General features: G+C 38.6%; 1 protein-coding gene across 2 annotated transcripts in view; it reads left to right on the plus strand.

The window, feature by feature from the left end:
* lrmda (leucine rich melanocyte differentiation associated) overlaps positions 1–24,181 on the plus strand; it is a 262,998-nt gene that overhangs the window by 222,753 nt on the left and 16,064 nt on the right. For both annotated transcript variants that reach the window (XM_047154240.2, XM_017464133.3), the window contains one exon: positions 5,001–5,082. In XM_047154240.2, the coding sequence (XP_047010196.1) occupies positions 5,001–5,082 (82 nt within the window). The remainder of the gene's footprint in view (positions 1–5,000; positions 5,083–24,181) is intronic.

Genomic DNA, 24,181 nt, shown 5'->3' on the forward strand with positions numbered 1-24,181 from the left:
TTTTCATCTGTTTATTACACCTATGCAGGCAGTGTTTAAACGACCACATTCGACTTTTAGAAGTACCCGGCAATAAAAGGTCATCTGGCTCTTTAAAATTCAACCCCTAAAAAGAGTTAAGTGTAGTGCTTGTTGATATGGACGATTAACTTCCTGTTGTGCCTAACCTTTGCTTGTAACACTGAAGCAGCTCTGGTAAGCGTTGGGGCCAGCCTTCAGGCAAAAAACGGTTTCGCTTGTGATCACTGATCATATGATCCATTTGCTTTTCACAGACTCATTGATGCAGAACTGGTAAATCATTAAACACACACTCGCTGCCAGTCACACAGTACTGCCTCCATAGCACACTGAAAAGGATGACGCCCTTACATTTAGTCAATAGCTAAGAAAATAGACATTGTGCTTTGTATACACACAACAACATAAAACACATTACTGAATCCTATCTGAGATACAGATTTCAGACTCGAAATAGTGCTCTGGCTTAGTGGAGTAAGTGCTACAGTGCTGTAGGGGAACTCTTCTCTCCTCCCACCATGAGCATTTTCCATCTTCTCATCAAGTCTTACTTTTTGGTCAAGTTTGTTGTTTTAACTCGAGTAAGCTTTGAAATAAATAATAAAGTACAAATGATTGAATATTAGTGCAAATATGAGTCTGGTTTAATGGATTTCGCTCAGAGTCACAACACAGATTCAGGTCAATAGCTAGCACGCAATCTTTCAGTGTACAAATGAAGGCTAAATTGATTGAAAATAGATGTCAACATAACATGCGGCGTTGACGCGAATACTCATATAAGTTTGCTTTTCTCTGATCTTCAGCTCATCAGAGAACTCTGCAAGTGTTACGAGAAAGACAGGGAAAGTTTTGTGCCCACAGAAAAGATTTTTTTTTTTGATAAAGACCTAAAGAGAAAACATATCAAAAGACATTTTTCTACATGTCTTTTGCAAGCACAAAAAGCCGAAATGGTGTCAAGAGAAAACAAAGTAGAAAGCTTGTTTCTTCTAACAATTGCTTTAAGCTACAAATTCTCCTTGAATCCCCAGCCTCCCCTTACTGTCGAGTTTCCACTCTTTCTCGCTTTCTCCTTTGCTCCCCTCCCTTTTTTTTCTCACTCTCTTGCTTTCCCACTCTGCCTCTTAAAGGGAAACCAGTCCCTTCTGTAGGGCCTGATGGGTTGTAGTCTGATGCTTAGCAACAACATTCCTACGCCTTAAGTAGCAGTAAGCCCCTGGCTGAACTCTTTGAAGTGGCTGTCAGGCCACATTTATTTCGTTTTAGCACTTTGTCTACTTGTCCAGATGTATAAGGAGATAAAAAGTACTGGTGTTTACACTGATCTCTGCTCCTTCCTCCTTCCTTCTCTCACTCTCATTCTCACTCTCTCTCTCACTCTCACTCTCTCTCTTAATGTGTGTGTGTGTGTGTGTGTGTGTGTGTGTGTGCATGAGTGTGTGATTGATTAGATTAGATTGTAGCCCTGATCAGTCTTGTGAGGAGAAGTTGAGCTAAAATCACTGAGGATGTTAGACTCTGCTCAGAGAAGCTGAGCGCTCATGGGTAGCATTGGGGCCTGCTGTTTATGCCAAAAAAAAAAGCTGCTTCCTTTTCACCTTCTCGTTCTGAAGTAGATCTGTTTTGGAGATGATAATCATGAACGACTCAGGATTTAGAAGCATTTACTGTGTTAGCGTTGGGCAAACGGCCAAAGAGAGAGTGTGAGCATGATGTATAATCCAGCAACGGAATCATATTTCACTGTGACATTTTCAGCAAGGAGTCCTGCCTCTGATAGCAAAGCCCCCAGTGGGATGAGCAGAGCTGTGGCTTTCTCTGTTAATGCCATTATTCGTGATTCTTTCTTTCCCCAGCTTGTAAATTTCGACTGCATTATCATAAACTGCCGTGATTACTTAGTGTATAAAGACAATAATGATGTGAACAGGCAGCATATGCCCACGGCCTGGAGAACCAACGCTCACTACCATGAGTGGCCATGGAGACGTTTATATACTTTACACTGCAGCGCCCCCATCTGACCATTACATGTACAGCCTGTTCCATGCAGCTGTTCTGTTGTGTTGTCTTACAGTGCTGTTGTGTGTGTTTGTTTGTGTGTTTGTGTTTATATGTTGCTGGGGACCAAATGTCCTCACAAGGAGAGGAATATTTGACAGTTTTGGCTGGTTCCCATGAGGAAAACTGCTTTAAAAAAAAAAAATAAAAATACAATAACTGCAGCTTTTTATTTAAAAGAGAAACAAACAAACAAACAATAAAACTTATTGGTTAGGGTTAGATTAGGGTTAGCTCCATTAATAATTATGTTAGTGGAAGGATAGTAAGAAAAATGTGTGTGTGTGTGTGTGTGTGTGTGTGTGTGTGTGTGTGTGTGTGTGTTGTACAGCGGGGTAGGATGGGACTTGTCAGTGTAAACAACAGCGAAATCAGATGTACAGTAATAGCTATACTAACTATAAAGCTATAACTTTTTAGTATGTGCTCATGAGAAAAAGAATCAATTCAGCCCTTTCATTTCCAGCATATAGGTCTATATGTATTGGCTTTTTCATAGAATTACCTGCTGTGTTCCTATGATGCACAGATAGATCAGAGGCAGTCTGCACCATTTCTTTGTGTTCTGTGATGGAGATTCACTCAGACAGAGAGATGAGTGAGAAGAGTATACATGTTACAGCCCCATAATCTGCTTTAGAAGTCATTTTTATCCACAGTCCATCAGGATCAAGTGTTTATTCTCATTGTGATTCTTGTTTCACATTTCCCTTTGGGATCAGCTCGTATATTTCCTCAGTGTACCTTTTCACGAGCACATTATCTTAATTCATGTCACTATCAGCCATTATTAAATGACCAGTCCAAACATAAAAGTTGTAACTAGTGAGAGTTAGTGAAAAGCTGATGCATATCTTTTAAAAGCAAATAAAGATAAACGGCTCTGTGAATGCGAAGGACCTTAAACTGCCTGTGTGTTCTGTAAGCCAGAGGAATGAATGAATTCCTGGTGCCTGGAGCGACCCCTCGGCTTGTGATTATGTTTGTGTAAAATCTTAAGGGTACTGATCAAAGCAGAGCTCTTGTCCGCCTGCTCTTTAAGGAGCTCAGAAAAAAGGGGCCTGATAACAGCTGGCATTCAAATTGAGTTTTCCTTTAACTTTGTTACGCGGGGATTCCCATTATGAGCCAGGCCTCTTTTCTCATCGTGAGGATGCCTCATTGAATAAAGAGAAAGAGAGGAGGGGATGGGGAGGGGAGGAAGTGGGAGGGAGGGCTCTGATTAATCTTCTTCAAGGGTGTGTGTGATCAGTGGACTCGGCCAGCGTTCGGGTGGGGGGGAGCTTTGCGTTGACGGGGGGAGGGGGGATCTCTGATGTTGACAGCGGGCGACTTTTGCGCATGGCATGTGATTGACGTGCATGGCCGCTGGGGTGAGGAGGGGGTGCACTGTGTCCAGTGAGGCAGAGCCAGACCCTGCCTGTGGGTGGTGGTGTTAATAATGTGGCAACTGGGAAGATTAATTGTAGACAAGCAGCAGGATTACGAGGGGCTTTATGGTGGGGAGAGGGCAGTTTGGTGGGGAAGGCCTCTGATCTGTCAGGCCCAGAGGAAATTAGTCAGGGCAGACTGACGTTCCCTCTTCGAGTGCTGCTTTAGGATATTAAAGCCAAATGGCTGGAGGAGATTGAAATTGGTAACAAGGAAAGTGCTGACATGCTCGAAAGCTGTGGCTACCTCACACCATCTGACTCACACAAGTGTGGTGATAATTAATGGTAGGATGCCTAAAGTGATGATGATTAAATGTACGCCTAATGATTAGGACATACATGCATGGATAATTTTCTTTATGTGTTTTTTTTTCTCCCATGTCATATATGATTTTTCATTATAATCAATTGCGTTTACAAGCAAGAAACAAAAAAGCCATTTATTTAGAAATAACATTTCCAATAATACTGTATATTAATATCAGCTGGAATGGTATAGGGAAAAATCTGTGCTTAGTCCTCTGTAGAGTAAATTTGTCAGTGTTGCCTTATGATTAAGTGCTTTCTGAATTGTTTAGTACAAGAGTTTAGGTTGCTGACTTCCTTACACATAGTGCTCACAGGATAACTAGGGCTTTTTAGTGCTAACACTACACGGAAGAAAAGAAATAGAGGACCGTGTTTATTTAGCAAGGCCTTCTGAATCTAAAGGATGACAGACTGTTTTCAGGCAGTAGTAGTGTCATGCCACCTGTTGGCTTGCCAGCACACAACCATGTGTGTTGGTCATGAGGGAGTTAGAATAAGCGACACACTGACCCCGGGCTGACCTGCAGCATCCTCCTTGACTGAGTGCTGGTGGGGGCCTTTCCCTCATCCTCTCTAAAACAAGAACGAAAGAGATAATCAAAGGCAGGGTCCCTATTCTCCTCCTCTCTCCCCTCCTCTCATGCCAGATAATGAAAGCTGTCCAGCACCCTGATAAAAGCAGGAGTGCTGCTCCCAACATTACCTTTCCACCACACTCTGAAAATTTATGGCACTTGGGTAATCAGTCATGGCAATGAAGCTTTTCTCCCTTACCCCACCCCATGATTTATATTTTCTGTCTCTCATTCTCTTTGTCTTGCTCTCCTTCTCTCTCTCTCTCTCTCTCTCCCGCTCTCTCTCTCTCTCTCTCTCTCTCTCTCTCTCTCTCTCTCTCTCTCTCTCTCTCTCTCTCTCTCTCCCTCCCTCACTCTCCATCTGCCTTTCATGCCATCAGTCTGGATAAATGCTCATGATTGGTGATGACAAATGAGTACTTTTCCTTTAGGACTCAATTAGGATCAATGCATTCACAGCTCAGTAATCAATAATGTACATTTCTGCTGTCTATCCAACCTAATAAATACACGCCGATTGCAATGCAAAGCAGCACAGGTGCTATATTGAGGACTCCATCAACACAATGAGTTCATGTTTACTCTATTTGTTTTTTAGGATCTTACTGATCGCAGATCAGACATCACTTCTATGCCTTATACTCCTCTACCGAGATCCAAAGATGCAAAAAACCCTAAAGGTAAGCTTGTATGTAGGTATTTGAAAGTAATTGAAAGTATTTTAATCCTACTATGGGGTGTAAGAGCTTAGATCAGTGATTTATATTATGTTATACTATATTATATTAAATTATATATGATTTATTATAAAGGAATAGGTACACACAATTTTTTCAGCTTTAAGCCTTCATTAGTGTGAAGTCATTTCAAATCATGTTTCCATATCAAGGATCACATGACATACAATCATTTCTTACTTAAAAGATTGCAAAACCTGATGTGACATACTCAACAAAGCAACAGCAATCAATTCTGTTATTAATTTCCATAAGTGTAAGAGATCACGGACAAAAAAATAACAAATAGAAAGAAAAAAATTATTACATGCTGCACCCTTCTTATTCACAGTAAACTCCACCTTATATGCGTTAAAAAGACATTGGACACATCAACAATTAAACATTAGCATAAGAAATATGACAGTTCATAAAGAATCTGGAAAATAACATCGATAACATAGGCACATTGGGTGTACACATGGTCCATTTTGCCACAGTTTATTTTGAAAAAAATTGTGTTTATTTTATATAAGTTCATTAGTGTGCACTAATCTTATTCTGACTCTGTGTTACTGCACCAGCAGCTTTAAGAGCTGGCTATATATGATACATTATGTACTAGTGAAGAGAATAGTACATAGTAGTGCTTATTATTTTATTACAACATATAAATTGAGACCGAATAGTGATTACATCTGAATAAATAACATTGTTTCATGCACCGACTACAGCAGATTTCAGAATAATTACATACCAGTTAACAGCAATTAACAGATTTATGTCCTAAGTTGTTGTAATATTACTGCACTACTACACTCCAAAAGTTTCAGTAATGCACAAAGCACATTAATAATATTTTTAAAAGAAGGTTATCAACTTGGCTTTGTTCCATCCACTCACACTAATGATTTAACAAGCTAAGAATGATCTATGATTTATTAGCACATAATGTATTTGGAAATAGCAATTTAACATATCGGCAGCATGAAAGATTTTTAATAATAATGCCAAAGTTTGAGTAGACTATTCAATCGCTTACAAGTCTCTCTCTCTCTCTCTTTTTTTTTTTTAAATAAAAAGTAGCTCAAATATTAGTTTTAGCCTGGGGATCTGTACAGAAATACAGAATGTTCTCAATTATATTGTGAATACTTGTAGTATTCAGTGTATATACAGTTTATTTTTTATATATATACATATATATATATATATATATATATATATATATATATATAGATAGATAGATAGATAGATAGATAAAAAAATGTATCAATGGATGTGGATTTTGATGCTGTGTATACTGAGCATGGAGTTGAAACAAAGGCATGTATTTTATCTCATATAATAATGAATGCATTTTGGTTTTCAAAACTTTTTTAAAAGAAAGAAATGATGCCATAAACCAGTTGCAGGATGTTGCATCCATGCAGTGGTTTTGTCATTTTATAAGAGTGAGAAACGTTTTCTCCACTAACAGGCTACAGACTAACAGATTATTCTCAGCTGCTGGTAAATTTCCCAAGCCTCCGGTGAAGCTGCATCACTGTTGGTTATGAGACTGGGACTCTGCAGGAGAGCTGCTTTTGACATGCTGAACTTCAGGAGAGAAAAAAGGATTTTTTTAATGCAGGAAACATTTATCATGTTCTTTTGTCCGTGCAATGCAGAGTACTGTGTTTTCGCAGCGCGGCCATGGTGCTGCCACTTTTGCTTTCATGTGAGGTCAACACAGAGCCTCTGCACCCCCCACCAAGGACAGATCTATTTCACAAAGGCTGACCCTCACCTCTCAAGTGATGTAGAGGAAAGCCCAGTGCTTTGTCAAAATCATGTTGCTTGAGAATAGTCCATTAAAAGGTGAGCAGAGCTGACATATGAAATATTTTTTCTCCCTCTTAGATTTCGCTGCGCTGACACTCTCCATTCGTTATTTTTACGATACTGTACTGCAGTGTTAGATAACACAAGCCCTCATCTTTGTCCTTCGCCTCCTTTTATTCTTTCCCTGTTATCACACCATTTTTATTTATCTTGACTTATTGCCTATTCTATTTGCTTAATGCATCAGGTCTAACACAGTAACTCTTTATTTGAACTTTGGCTGTGCCTTGGAGGAAAAAAAAAAAGCTTTAATAGAAAAGCCCTGACACTAAAAGATGCAGTTCACCTCCAGGACGTGTCAGGAGGAAGCAAGCTATTTGTATGCATTGGCAATAACTCATTGTGAACCATCGCATGATGCAATTATGCAGTTATTTATCAGGTCCATCTGTATAGGACGGAATGGTAATAGTGCCCATGCTTTGCCCAAAGGTTTGTTGCCAGTCCTGTCAGGCCCGCTGTATGTTAGATGCTGCATTGCAGTGGCCGGCAGAATTAGCGGCATGTGTGACAGCAGGCTGTCTTGAACAGAAAGCCTTTCCGCTGTTTCTCAATATTGCTACAATTAATGTCACCTGTGCCGAGGCCCCAAGAGCCAAGGTGCCATGGGTAATCAGGACAGGGACGAGTGCTTGAGATGGGAGAGAGGGGACGGGCTGTGTGCTTGCCTTGCTGACACACAGTGTAGAGGATTAGAGGAAGTCTTGGCTTTTGGGAAATGAGACCCTTGTCTCTTGTGTTGGGCTAGAATTGGGGAGTGGACACACAGTGAGACAAGAGAGGCTTAGAGGAGGGAAGAGGAGGGTGAGGGAGAGTGAGGCAGAGAGGCCATGAGGTAGGCTAGGTGTGACACAGAGAGGATGGCAGGGCCGGGAGTCTGGGAGCGTAGCCACGGGAAGCAGCACTGCTGTCAGCTCCAACCAGCTTTAAACCAACCTATAGGCCAAGATTCAGAGTCATCTCCTAATACATCAAGCTTTAAGACCAAGTGCCATATCAGCAACCAGCATAGTACCTATAGATAGGTACAAAGTAATACTGAATACACTTTTCCCATATAATGAAATATGGGTTTATAAAACGAAATATAGTCACAAATGTTAAAATAGATGATACATTTAGAAAGGTCAGTTCAAAAATAGCAGTAGTTAAAATGGATTGTGTATCTCTAATCTTAACTATAATCCCCCATAAATATCACTAGAAACTACCAAATTCCCCCACATACATTTTGACATGTGAAAGCAATAAATGCTACACCAGAACTCGTATCGTACCTCATGAACATTTATTTTCTCCTCAGTGAGTAAACCAGTGAGCATTCACCAGAGAAAGGAACTGTACTCCTACATATATCAGCTGAAGTGCATTTAAATTTTGTTATTGTAGGCTATGTGCAACTGTAATGGATGTCTGTATTTTAAACGGCACACAACTGTTCTTCAAATCCCTCCAGACAGGAGGCCTTAGCTATAAGAATATCCGAACAGAAGACACCCCAGGGACGCTGTACTTTTTTTTTTTCCATGCAGTTTGCTTTCATTATGGCACAGCTGATATTCAGCCCCCGAAATGGAACTGTGTGTGAAGAATAAACTGTTTTGCAGCATAACAAATAAACAAACATCTGGGACCGTTCAAAGCACTCCATTAGAGCATTCCATTTTTTTTGCCAAAAAAGTGAAAATGATGACAAATGGGCTGTCGTGGAGGCTGGGAGAGGCCAGATGACAGAGCTGTGGGTGCTAAGCACTGACTTTTAAAGCTCAGCAGGATGGGGGGAGAAATACACCTGCTGCTAGTCCCCCTATCCTCCATTAACTTACATCTGGCAACTGTGCGTCACTCATTTACCCAGAACTCGATCTGCTGCTAGTGAGCTAAAATGCGATGCTAGAACCTTTGTGAAATTGAAATAGATCTGCTTGGTGTGGGTGATGTACAGTAATATTTTTATAGCAACCTGATGGATATGTCGTGGCCCTGAGCTTTTTCACACAACTGTGTCTTAATTATAGTCTCCTCCTGCTTCTGCAATATGTGTGCATTTATATTTTATGACCTTTTATACCACCACATTGTTGAATTCTCTGTTGTAGAATTGAGTTCTGATGGGTTAGAAGGTCTTGAATAATTGTCTGTAACGGAAGCATTGACAGTAGTTCTGGCTGTAATTCAAATCAGAGGTTTATTATAATGAGCTCGTTCTGATACAGTATTGATTCTGTAGCAACAACTCATACAAAGAGACTTGTATGGTGGATTTAAAACAAACAAACAAACAAAAAAAACAAATAAAAAATACATTGCTATTTAACAAAGTTTTTTTTTATTTGCTGATTTGGTGAGGTTTTCTATAAGAATAGGTTTATTTAACATTTATAGAAGGAGTCTGTAATGTCAGCATTTTGTAACATTTAGTTAGTTTTCCAGCATGAGAAGGTTTTCAGGACCGAACAGTTTGCAATTTCTGGGTTTCTTTGTAACATGATACATTGCATTTTTTTAAAAAATTATTATTATTACTTTCAAGAGAGAGCAGCAGTAGAGGTTGGTGACTGTTTATCACTGATAACAGGAACTAACTGTAAACAGTTAAAAAGTGTGACATTTATATCTCAATTTGAATTTTATTTTTTTCTCAAAATTATAATCACTGACAAATGGCTGTGGTAGAAGAAGAATAAAACACAATAAGTGACCAGATTGCCATAACAAATAGCTTTGCATTTTTTAAGTTATGTATGATTTTGGGTGTGTGTTTGCAATCTTATTCATAAAGACCTGTATATATCCATTTCATCAAAAACTTCCCCAATGCCCATTACTAACCAGTGATTTTAATGGGGATTGCAATTTCTAATTTGGCTTTACTTGATTCCAATATTCCAGTAACTTCTGGTTTTGTTCGAAATAATATCTTCCTTTTTTTTGCCTAATTATTAGCCTTTTTAAAAACTAACTATATAAAGCCGTTCTATTCTAACGTGATATAGATTAAGGCTTTGGACAGCATAAACATGTGTATTGCTGATTGTGGTTTTCTGTGTACTTGAAGTAGACTGGAACTAAATACTAAAGAATAACACAGTGATATCTCACAGTCAGCAGGAACTTTGTTAATGAGGTACTCATCTACTCTGTTAAAGAGCCCAGTAGAGATTATTATGCTACATGCTGATTTCTGCTTGCATAATGCTTTAAAGTGACTGCTCCACTATGTGACACACCAAGGTCCTATTTCCAGTCAGTCCTACCGAATCACTTGTCATTTGTATCATATGAACCCACCATTCCTGCCTGTATTTACAGAGTCCCTTAGAGTGTTTTACTCCTAATTTCTCATTCGGATTTCATTTTGACAGTTAGCCCGCATGCTAGACTACTTGAGCAGAACTGTCCTGTGTCTGAATGAATGGCTCGACTGTTAGAGGACGGAGCATGTCTAAAACAGTCAGACTGTCCCAATTTAAATCTGAACTTCTGATCACGTGATTGGTGAGGGTAAATATACTGTTGTAGATTTATTTAGACTTAGGTTTCTTAGTGTTTTTTAAGGCACATGTAAAATCATCTGGTTAAAGAAGTCATTTAAGTTAATAATGCCATTCTGAGTTTATTGCCAAGTTACTGAAAATGTGAACTAATTTGCCTAAAATTGAGCCTTTTGGTGCAACAGTACTGTCATTCCAGTATACACTGATGTGGCGTACAGTGGGGTTTATAAAATGTTTTACTCATGCCTGAAATAAACCTTACATTAATGTTTGTTTCCTTTTAGGCCCTGCGATTCCGCTGAGACATATGTTTTCAGTTTAGCATTCTGCATGTAGGAGAGGTGTTGGGCAAACACCTTGCTCGGTGTCAATTCAGATCCAGAGGTGTGCTCTAGTCTGGACACTGATGAGGTGTTTAGGATCCTTTTCTAATGACTTAGGGGTGTTTTTGTGCCTATTAAAGTCTTTGTGTAAAACACACATATAGTTTTAACTTTACAAAAATAATGAGCGCCCATAAAAAATAGAAATCGCCATCATGCTAGTTTATATGGACTTGCAGATTTACAAATTGTGTTTCCTTAGATGCCGTGCCAAAAAATAATGGTTGGAAAGTTGCGTGTAGAAAAAAAAAATCATTTGATGTAGTTCACAGGCATCTGTTTTAGATATCCTCAGTGTTCTGTATGTCTGATTAATTATTTGTTTATAAAAAATGTAACTGATCTGTGGGAGAAACTTTAAGCTTTAAGTCAAGTCATGACAGGTTTGTACGATGGTATAGTATCCGTCACTGAGCTGGTTTTGGCCTTCATTTTTGTGTTGACAACTTTTGTTTTCTCTCTTGTATTGAGATGATATGATGATATGATTTGTGTTGGGGGGATCTGGTGGGCCTCCCCGGATTTCTCTAGCACAGGAGCATGAATTTCCATTAGTGAAGAGATGGAGATTAATGGGGGGAATGGAGGAAGCCAGGCTGGACTGGCCATTCTTCACCTCATATATGAAAGATGGAGGGGGAAAAACGAGAGAAAGGAAGACAGGGAGACATGGGATCGGATTATTTGGTCACTGAGACTGCAGAACTCCTCTCTCACCCTATTCAGAGCGCAGATTAAAACAGCAGGGCCAACTTAAGTACTTCCTGCAAGCTTCAACTGCTGAACTCTACTTTGAGATGGATTCCCTTTCCACACTGTCATTACTCTGAAAGAATGGCACTGCATTTACTGAATAATTCTGTTTGTGTGGGTTTTGAGGACGTGTTATTGACACATTTCTCTCTCTCTCTCTTGTGTGCTGCTGTTTGATGTAGTAGAATGAGTCTCTGAGAGACTTTAAGAACTTTTATCAAGTGAAAGGTGGCAGTGACAAGACAGCCTGCTGGGGTTTTTATTTTGGTTGTTTTATTTATTTCCTGTGCCGTCATTTGAATATGGAAGGTATTGTACCTTGATGGGCCAGGTTAATATGGCATGTTGAAGTCAAATTAGAGATGAACTAAATACACATTGGGAATGTAATGCTGTACAAGAGAAGTCCATGACATGACTGAATGGCTTGATTGATGTTTAATCTTCTTCCCAGATGAATCATTTAACAGACTACCTTAGACATACGACTCTAGGGAAATGTTCATACCTATATTTTCTTCCTCTCTTTTGATGAACAGACTAATATATTTGCACTGATCATTTATTCATCTATCAGAGCTGTCTGAAATATATATATATATATATATATATATATATATATATATATATATATATATATATATATATATATATATATATATATATCATATATCATGAGCATTTGGGAAGGATGACGGAGCAAACCTGGCTGGACTACATCATGATCTATTAAGGCTAGCAGTGTACATGTGCGTGTTAAGTGATACCTCATGAAAGACTAAGAATGTGTCAGCATGATGGACAAGGACATGAGGTCTTGCCAATCTGCCCAGCCCTGTTCCAGTAACATAGTTATGGTACCTGGGACTTTGGCCTGCTTACCAGTATTTCTGGCCTGTCACAGCAGACTGACAGAGAATATATCATGCAAATGGAAACCCCATGCTCATTTTCTAATCAGCTCAGAAAGTGATTGCTAATGCAGTCAAAGCATTATTCATGTTGCTGAGTGATTTGTGACGTGCACACTGGATATGTGAGATGCAGGCTAGAATTTCATGTGTGCGTTTAGTCATGCCAGGAGTTTAGCGCAGGTTAGTGTGGTTTTCATAGTTTCGAAACTCAAGGCTTTATCATTGTAATTTATGAGGAAACAGGCAAGCCAGATGGTTTGGATATTTTTACAGCAGGATCGATGCTGGCTACTCGACTTTCCCCTCTTTTCGTGGGTTGATATGGATGAGTCTGCTCGTGTCAAGGGGTTCTTCAGTTCCCTGAGATGCTAAGACACAGTCCTGGCAGATGTTGAGCAACTTGTCATTCTGAAGGCGAAACTGATCCGTTCACAATGAACCCTGATTGCATTATAATGATCATGTGACAGAGCCAGTGGAAATGTTTATTAAGATAAATTCCCCTCACTGGAAGAGAAAAAACATGCCAAATCGTTGTAATTCAGAATCATGGAAGATACATGCTGGAAGTATTTATGATTCATACTTGGGAAAGGTTTTCCTTTCAGCATTTGTTTGTGTAAATGTGATTCAAGCCACAATTAAATTATAAATGACAGCAATTAATTTTGTGACAAGCCCCATCATTCTATTTTATTTGTGTACAATGTGTACATTTGGCTTATTAATCATCTAAACCAGATGAAAAGATGTTCTGAGAAACTTCTCTCCCCGCTTGCTACCCAATGGACCGCTTTAGATTAATACTTCTCACATGGGCCAGAGGCATCTGTGTTTCCAATGTGTTTGACTTATTAGAATGACACTACTAATTAATTTTTTAACATTTCACGGATAATTGTTGGCATAATGTAAAACGCATAACCATGATTTAACAAGAACAGGAGGACATCTCACTCTATTGTTGTCCAAGTCCATAAGTGACACATCAGCCACATTGATCATGTGACCTCCTCCCTAGTGCTCTACATCTATTCCCACATAATCTGTGGACTGAAGCCATTGTAGTGGAAGAGACAAAGCTCATCTGTCAATTATAGCAAGCTCCATTGGACTGTTGTCTAAACTGTTTTCTTGCTCACTGATGAATCCACTGATTTATTGTCACTACCTCTACATTGCTGTACAATCACAACACACTGATGTTTGAACATGCACTATAGCATGAGGGTGAACGTAGCTCAAATTAATGACCTGGCACATCATTTATTCAATTCAGACACAGGGAAATGGATGTTTAGCATTCACTGTCACACGCTATAAAAGAAGGTGCAATATCTCTGTACAGGGTTCAAGGCTCAGAATGGTGAGGATTTAACATTTGGTGTGGGTGACACTTTAAAAAGAGGGAAAAGTTTCTGGCTAATTTTACCTGTAAGTGCTTGCATTTATTGTTTCATTTACTGAAGTTGGTCATGCTCTTCCAATGCTAGACATTATTTTTTCTGGTAATTACATCATTGAAGCAGTTATCAATACCATTACTTTAACTACTGTTTAATAATAATAATAATAATAATAATAATAATAATAATAATAATAATAATAATAATAATAATAAACAGTTTCACATTAATATAGCTTTTAAAAAAGTTTCATCTCCAACTAATCTTTCAAAAAGACTTGAATAGACTGATATATTTTAAACATAGAAAATGGATTTTGTCATCATTCTAATGTAACTGGACACATTCTTTTGCCATCATAATTTGATTATGGGATCATTTTTGACATGTTGTCGTGCTGTTAGACTGTGGCATTGACTGAGTGATAGAGGTCAGACATTGCAGTTAATTCCAGATTACAAACATTTGAATAAGTACTATCCTTATTCCCCCAGGAAATCTTGCATCTCCGGTTTGGCTTGTGGTTTCAGCATTCAGCTTCCAGTCACCTAACCAGCAAAGATGACAATATCAAACTTGACCGCTGTCTTCTTATAGCTTAAGGATTTTCCAACCATCAAAGTCCACTCTTTAAGTGGATGAATGAAAAATGTGGCAACAATTTCTAACTTTCATGCTGTATTAATTCAAAAGAGAATTTTTGTACTATATATTTTCCATTCCTTATTCCTTTCATTTACTTCTAAGATGAATACAGAAGTTATTTACTATAATTTTTTACAGGGATACAGTCGTGAAGCAATAACAGCATTCTCTTTTTTTATGGATGCATTTATACGTGGCCATTTGCCCAAATGCTGACAACTAAAAGAGGTTATGGTACAGGGAAGAGTGTGAAAATGTGCAGTAATGGAATATTTCAGAAGGTCTATATCATTGTAAATAGGCTTGCCCTGTGAGAAGAGGTAAAATATGCCTCTGCACTTGACATCATTAAGTCTATGCTAACCACCGTCCCTTGGGAGCTTGTAGAGATTGTATTACCTCCAGCAAACTGTTTCACAATTGGACATAGCCTGACATACTGCTGCAGTGGAATTGATTCAGGAAAGGAAGCGGCAAATAAAAGTGGAAAATGGCATGAAATGAAATGAATTGAAATGAACACACATGTCCTGTAGTACGATTTTCCCTTCAGTGAGAAAGTAAAGCCAGTGACCCAGTTGTACTATTCCTAGCATGTTTCAGGGCAGCACTTCACTTTCATGCTTTTTCCCACTAGCCATATCTTTTCTTCTAAAATGCACGTAGTGCTTGTTTCAAAGTGTTTTATTGCCTATAAAAGCTAACTGACTGTCACTACCTTATGTAGTGATATATAGTACAAGGCACTGTGATGCCCTGTAAAACTACACATATCTTGTTCCTGAATGCTGAGGTGATATTCTGAAATGTATGTCCTAATGCAGTCTCGGCTTTTTGTAATGTTGGCTATGATATCACAATAACCTTGAAATAGAGGCAGAGAGGAAATAAGCCACAGGCCAAGCTTCCAGACTCACTAAGTAACAGTGACATTTGGAACTGTTCAAGTCACTGCACTAATAAGAACTGATATCTGTTGAACTTTAAGCTATTCTTGAGGTGGCATTATTTTGGTCCAAAAAAAAAGAAAAGAGAAAGGTCTTGTTTCTCCAGTATGTAAGCATTCAGGGAAGCACAGAGGAAGGTTTAGATATCTATAGTGCAAATGGATAGATCAGAAATCTTAGCAGTCTGGACATATATTCAATAATATTTTAATTTATTTCTCATGCCACACAGCCAGTGGATTTGCAATTCCATCCCCTGTCCTTCCCCTCTTCAGCACAGGCTTACTCATGCAGCCAAGTGCATAATGTGCTGTCCTGTAACATGTACGATTATAATTAGCTTTGTCAGGTCCTAGCCCCTACAACCCCCATGCAGATAATATGATAATATGTCTTCATAACCGACTGACCTTACATGCTCAATATTTCTCCCCTTATGAAGATTACATGTCAATAAAGTAATTGAGTCCTGGGCTGTGAGGCAAGTGAAGATTTAGGTTATTGGACTTTTCGGGGGCAGTGATGTATGACCGTTATTATTCCACCTGTCAGGGGATGTGCAGGGTGCTGATGATGGTCCGAGCTTGTCAGGAGAGGGAGGGAGTGGGGGTGGGGGGTGAGGCGATGGAGGCGGAGGGGGCACTGAGCTCTTTGGTTAGGCTGTTAATCAGGTTGTTCCTCTTGAGCCTGATCCTGCTGCATATGGAAGCTGGATGAGTTATTTTAATTAGAGAAAAGGGACATACTGTAAATGTCTCCATTAAGAAGAGGGCAAGGTGACTGAGTATTAAAAGAACCAACAATTCTGCACCATCATGATCCTGCTTTCAACTGAAGCCTCATGGGGTCATCAATTATAGTCCATATTAGTTTCCCTTTCTCTCTTCTGTCGGACTGGATGAATGCTTTCTGCAGGCTTGTGTTACACAAGTGCCTTCTGTAATCACCACTCAACCTTTCCAGTTGGGCCGTGTTGTCATTTTAATAGCATTAAAGTGATCTAATTTCAAATGATTGCTTCATGGGTGACATTCTTCTTTTTACGACATTGGAATTTTGCTAAGAACATACTGAAAGGGGAAGCATTGGGCACTGTAACTACTCCACTGTAATTACTTGAACAGTGCTGCGGTTGTGTGCCATTAGTAAGTGATCAGTTATGTTTATCAGCCTTCTGGACTAAGTGTGAAGATGTGTGTGTATAGTTAATGACCTTAGACTCAATGCTGAGGAGAATAATGTACCTGTTCTTGTACTGTTAGATCTTTGTGCTGCCTTTCATACTGTTGAACATTCTTTATCACTAGACGAGAATAAGAGGGTTAGACTGTCAGGGAATGTTCTTAAGTGGTTTTATTCTTTCTTATTGTGTGGGAAATTCTTTGTAACTCTTGGTGATTATCTTTGTAAAAAACAAAAAAAACAATAACATTAAAAATATGAATGGTGTCCTACAGGTATCCATACTCAACCATCTTCTTTTTCTTATGTATTCAATTCCGTTTTATTATCACAAAGCATTGTATATGCTGACATTGGGTCGAATGATCAAATATGGCATCAACATAAGCTTTATAGAACTGTTCCCCCAGATTATTGCTCTAAACACCCATAGACCGCATGTTGAGCATATACCTGTATGAACAAATATTTTCTTTAAAAATAAATAAATAAATAAATAAAAACACAATTTTTTCATGTGGGTACCAACATCAACAGAGGAAAAAATATGACCAAGTTAGGAATTTTAGCTACATCACTAACAAGAAAGGGCATGATTCTTAAGTCTTGAATCTGAGTTTTAAATCAAACAATATTGCAATTTTTTTTTTTCCATTTGGGGAATGTTAGCATTAGAACTTACATCATTCTGCACAATGATAAGAAGTTGACACATGCTTCTCCCTTTTCTCTCATTGATTATTGTAACTCACTGTTTACTGGGTTGCCAAAGAAGCTAATCAATAGGCTGCAGCTTGTTCAAAAGACTTCAGCTCAGGTTCTAGCAGGTACACGCAAGAATGAACAAATCACATCAGTCCTGTGGCATTGTGTCGGCTCCCTGTCTCTGTTAGGACAGATTTTAAAGCGCTACTAATAGTTTTTAAAGCGCTGAATGGATTAGCGCCATCATACATCATGGATTGTCTGACCCCATATGTTTGAGATTGTTCACTAAGATCCAGTGCAAGCTTACTCACTGTACCCAACATCAACAAGAAAAGATGTGTTGAAGCAGCCTTTTGTTTTAAGGCACCTAAAAAATTGAATGGTTTACTAATTGAGATCAGACCCACAACTGCAGTGTATGCTTTTAAAACGTAGCTAAAGATATATTTTCTTTTACTCTGTTTTTATGAATTCTTCTTTGATTGTTTTTTTTCTTTTACAAAGCCAAATAGTTTGATTTACTCTTTGAGCTGTGTATGCCCAGTGCTGTACAAATAAAGATTATGATTATAAAGATGAGTGAAACCCTGTCAGAGGTGATGTTCTCCAGTAGTTAATGACTGCGTGAGGCGCTGTGTGTTAAAGGATATTTTGCCATGCCTGTTTGCATTAAGGCTGGGGACTGATCCACTCCAGTCAGATGAGATGTCAGTCTGAGTGATGCTCCTGCTCCGTCATGCCTCCCAGCCATGCACTGTGGGTGTAGATGGGCACCCCTTCATCCACCCAGGGCGCAGCCTAGTAGTACATCAGCACAGCCCTTGTTCTTTTCTTTCCATCCCCTCTCTCGCTGTTCTCTGTCAGAGTGTCATGTTGAATCACCATACAGCAGCGAGCTCAGGAGCCCCAGGTACCAGTCCAACAAGCCTCAGATGCTGTGCTGAGATGAATATAATAATGGGCTCCGTAAAATAGCACAGGGCACTTAGCAGAGACAGGAAGAAGAGTAATAAGTGAAAGGGAGTGTGTGTGTGTGTGTGTGTGTGTGTGTGTGTGTGTGTGTGCGCGTGTGTGTGCATATGTGTGTGTGTGTCTTCTTCAGGGGAAACCAGAGAGCAGATGCGTGTCCCACAGTGAGGCAGGTGCAGTTTGTCTCCTCAGCGATGGAGGTGGGAGCGTCTCTGTCAGATTGGTATTGATATGTGTCACTCTAGGGAGTGTCAGGTGCTTTATTTAAGACAGCAAGGAGCCCATGCACTCATTTTGTAATTGACGTTTGGCTTTAGGGAAGATTAGGCTGTTTGTGGTTATAGCAGAGCAGCTGATGCAGCGGTCATTGTGTTAAGTGTTGTTTTTCTTGTGTGGTTAAGATTGTGCTAGTGGGATTCCATGTCAGATTGATTCTTCATACACATGTTTGCATGCATGCAATCATTTATTTGTGTCCATGTTCACTGTCTGCTGGGAGGAAAATAAACTGATCTCTATTCATATTCTCATATTACATAACAATCAATAGTACAGTATGTTGAGGTTTGCAAAAGAATTCATTATTTATAAGACACACAGGCTGAGAGAAACGCCTATTTGAACCAAAAAGCAGAACTCACTATTTTTTTCCCTTTTATTTGTTTCTTTTTTTTTTTTTTCTCATGGCAATGTGTTGTGAATCTCGTCTCCTCCTTTTACAGTCAAATGACCACTGTGATGTGTTGACATGGCTGTTCACTATTCACTTACATGCTTTGGTGGCTGTATTCGTTTTGACGGTAATCATAAATGACATTCACCGAGGAACCGTTTTGCTCATTGATGCATGAAGTCTATCACATCCATCATGATTACATTTAGTAACAGTCCAGAACCCAGATTTGGAGTCCACTATAAAAGCTTCACAGGGACTCTGCAGTCTCTATAAAGGATTAAACACGCACTCTCTATTCCACCTTTTCCAACTCTTAACATAGTTGTATTTTCTCATTATTGCAACATATTAGATAACTGCATCAATGCTTTGCTTTAAAGTTTAAAAATGTCAGATGCCTTTTGGCTATTGATATGTCCAAAATGTTTAACAAGAATAGCTGTCTTTCTCTGATGGTCCTAAATCTTCTGCTTCTCTATTTTGTGAAGTTAAAAATGGATCCATCTATAATACTTATAGTTATTTAACTTGCTTATTTATTTACAAGTACATAAATGATTTAAAACCTATTTTGCTTTTAAAGTTGAGGTCAAGGATTTTTGAAGTTAGAACACCTTTAGTGAAGTTTTCCTCATATTCAGGCAGCTACGCAAAGGAGAACTCCCTGTAAAGGTTCTGCAGGAGAAAAAACAAATGGCATGAACCATCAGGGTCCATCCAATCAAGACAAGGAGGCAGTCACTCATGTTTTCTGTCCATTCAGCTGTTCTATGAGCATGTGTTTGGGGGCGTTGCTCTGGAGAGAACTCTAAAGGGAGCAACTTTGATTAAATTTTGAGTTTTAAAACAGCTATCTTCAGCCATAACTGCTATAGCGTTGATTTGGAAACCACTTATACAGCACCAATACTTCAGAAAAGTTCCTGCGCTTCTCACTACACAATGCCAGCTTTCAAGAAGATAAATTTCATGATATCCCATCCATGAAAAAAAAAAAATACATTAAATTCACTTCACTTAAAACTTTTAAACACAGCTTGAGAGGTCTAGTGATTAACTTGATTATGTAAGAATTATCATATGCACTCCTTTATTTAATTTTTTTTTCTGTGAACTGCCTTGATTTAGACTCTTCCTCTTCTCATAGTGAAATAAACTCTGTAAACACTAGAGTTTCATTACATCACCTACACATTATTACTTTCTGTGCTTTTGTATCATTCATATTTTCTTCTCATTCTAGGAAATAAATCAAATCAAATTATGAGGATTTCTGAGTGTTGCAACTGTGAGATTTCAGCAAGAAATCACAGGTTTGGTTAGTGCTAAGAACATTTCTCTTACATGAGGTATGAGGAGTGGTTCAGAAAGACACACTGGCTAGCTTCATGTGTAGTGGAAAACATCTTAACCTTCATCTTTAATCGCTGTGGACTTACTGAACAGGTGCGACTTAGATGTGACTACAATAGCAGAGGATATTTGAAGTTATACAAAAAAAAAAACATTAGTAAAGATCTGCGTATTGTCGTCAGGTTTTAGTGTTTATCTGATTTAAGGATGCAGGAAATGAAACAGTTATTTCATCCTTCTAGACTATGTGGTCTTCTGTTGGCTGACCCCTACACATTGTCCTCTCTAACTCATCAGTTTAATTCATGCACTACTTCTGCATGGAAGGGCCACATATTTAGACTATTATTAATTCAACCTTGCCTCTAATGTCAAAGAGATAAGAAGTGAGGTAATATTTCTCTGACTGTTCATATAATACAGCAGTGTTATTGAAGCCTGTCAGATAGATTAAACTCTAAATGAGCAACTTTCCAATTAACCCACTAATGAGACCATTACTGAAAGCAGCTCAACTGCAAATTACACTTTTCACATTTTGTTGAAGCTTTGGCCACTTATCTGTGCTTTCTTTTTTAATTAGAAATTGGTTTCTAATGATGACCACAATCAGTCAGCTTCAAAGAATGTACAAACTAGAATCTTATCAAACTATACTTAATGCCATGGACTCAAATGGCTATTGAATCATAATGATTAACCAGGTCATTTACTGACAGTGTTGGTGTTGAAATAAAGAAGGTGTTTTTTGTATCACACAAGGTACCCAGCTGCTTCAGTCTCTTACATGCACTAAATGCTATGAGCACCAGACTGAAATGTATTCAGTACTCTGTCTTAGTCTTTCACAGTATAGCCTTCAGAAGCTGCACTGGTGCTGACACAAACAGCGAGTAGAATTCATGTGCAGAATAGCTGCTGGCTGTGGTGTACATCTCCTTATGATAGACCAGGAGTTGTTCCAAGAAGATTAAGGCTTTGTAAACTGCGGGAGCACTCCGCCTCAAATGACTATTCCCTTATCTCCTAGGCCCAGAGCTACTGTATGCCTCGCACCGACTTGCTCTATGAAGAATAAATGTCATTGAAATTAATTTTGCCAGTCTTGAATTAGGTTGTGACTATAATCTCTTGCTTCAGTCAAAATTTATGTCCCCCAGAATTCAATTTCCTCCTCAGCCTCATAAGTTGGAATACAAAGAGTGATAGGCCTTTATCAGGAGAGTGATTTGAGGACTTCATTAATGGCGACTGCCACGTTCATAATATTTGATTCTGGCAAATAATCCTAAAAGCCCACATTTTTGTACATGTGGTAACTGCACATCATGGATAGCACACCTTTGAAAATTACAATGCACTCACTTGCATTGTGCTTTATATGTACTATTTTTGGAAAATATACCTAGATTTAGCTTACATCTGAGGCTGCTACATAAGTAAGAAGGTTATTATAAGTGAAGACCAATTTTTTAAAAATAAAATAATGCAAATTAGTCTCCTGACAAGCTATCTAGAATCAGACCAAAATATTTTTTTAAAAAGCTTGACCCATCACTTAACTCCATTCAGTAGAGTAACATTTGAATCAGTGGAGTCGGTCATGAATTCCTCCTCTCAGTGAGAGGAGCATCATTTTGTGTTTTGTTTTAGTTCACTCCATGTGCTTTTACTTTACATTGTCATGTGCTTGTGTTTTGCTCCTGTCTCTGCCCGCCTCATCATTGCAGTTACCAATTGTGTCCACCTGTTGTGATTTCATCCATTGATTAGTTTATCTATTTAAACTCTGTTGTGTCCTTTGTCTAGTTGCGAAGTCTTGTTTATTGTAAATCTGCCAATTCTCTGACCCCTGCATGGAATATTGATGCTTATTACTGGATTGCTCATAATAAACAACAAGCTGATTTTACACACTTGCCTCCTGCCTCTTCTACCCACACGATACAAATTCATTTAATGATGTGTAGCAGCTTGGCATCTGTTTTATATAAACAACAAGAGCTTAGAAACTAACCTGTTCTTGCAGTTTGTGTTTACAGTGTACTGAAAGATAAATGCAACGTTCTGAAATGATGCATGTTAAAGCATTTCTAGAAATTCCCCTCAACTTTAAGACTCCATTAATCTATGCTGCATGCAATGCTAATGGGTGTTCTGTACTCTGCGGTGTTTAGAGTCTTTAACTCACCCTGACGTTCATGCCATGGTTTATATTAGCCTGAATCCAAACTCTCGGACCATGGCTTCAGAGCACTTTTACACTGGAAGATTCTTAGTAAGTTTTGAGAGATGCTTTGTACTATACTGGTATTTATAGCACTGCAGTATTTTGTTCTCTTTAAGTAGATCTAGTTTCTTGATCAATTAGAGATCATCAAATGTCCAAAGGTCAGATATGACTAAAGGTGCATAATAAATTTCAGTTTTAGTTATACTGAACAAATCATCACTGAAGCCACTGAACTTACTTACAACAAAGCAAAATGTGATTATTTATTTGTGTTATTTGTTATTGATGGTTTTAGTGGTGTTGCAACTTCACTAATAACAGTACATTGTAGATTCGCACCTACTGTGTGTACAACCCCAATTCCGAAAAAAGTTGGGACAGTATGGAAAATGAAAAAAAAAAAAACAAGCAAAAAGAGTCATTTGAAAATTCACTTCACCTTGTACTATATTGAAAACACATTATCAAGTGATTATTTGATGTTTTACTTTGTATATTTAATAAATTTTTGAAAATATTCAGTCATTTCAAATCTGATGATCGCAACACACTCCAAAAAGTTGGGACAGTCGGCTGTTTACCACTGTGAAACATCACCTCCTGCATATCTTGCTCCAAAATGTATACATATGTTTCTGCATTAATGGTGCCCTCAAGGATGTGCAAATTACCCATGCCATGTGCACTGACAGACCCCTATACACACCCCCATACCATGACAGATGCTGGCTTTTGAACCTGACGCTGATAACAGATTGGATGGTCCTTTTCTTCTTTGGCCCAGAAAACAAGACGGCTGTTTTGTCCAAAAACTATTTGAAATGTTGACGCCTTGGACCACAAAACACAATTCCACTGTGCTACTGCCCATCTCAGATGAGACCGAACCCAGAGAAATCAGTGGTGCTTCTGGACAGTGTTGATGTATGGCTTATGCTTTGCATAGTAAAGCCTTAACTTGCATCTGTGGATGCAGCGGCGAATGGTGTTGACTGACAAAGGTTTACCAAAGTATTCCCGAGCCCATGTCAGGAAATCCATTACAGACTCATAACGGTTTTTACGACAGTGACGTCTGAGAGATTGGCCATCACATGCATTCAGAAGTAGTTTTCGACCTTGCCCTTAACGCACCAAGATTTGACCAGATTCTTTTAATCTTTTTATTATATTGTGCACTGTAGAAGATGAAATAACCAAAATCCTACCGATTTAGGGAATGTTGTTCTCAAAGTCTTGGATTATTTGCTGATGCATCTGTTGACAGATTGGCGAGGCTCGACCAATCCTTGCTCTTGAAGGACTAGGCCTTTTTTGGAGGCTCCTTATATCCTACGATTAGACGATTGCCTCACCTGTTTCACATCACCTTCTTATTTCAACTTGTCACATTGCTATTCGTCCAAATTTACCCCTGTCTCAACTTTTTTGTAACGTGCATCAATTTCAAAATAAACGTTTACCTAAAAAAAACTGTCCTGATGATTAGGTAAAACATCAAATACCTTGTCTT

This window comes from Ictalurus punctatus, chromosome 3, assembly GCF_001660625.3.
Source record: "Ictalurus punctatus breed USDA103 chromosome 3, Coco_2.0, whole genome shotgun sequence".
NCBI classification, from domain to species: Eukaryota; Metazoa; Chordata; class Actinopteri; order Siluriformes; family Ictaluridae; genus Ictalurus; species Ictalurus punctatus.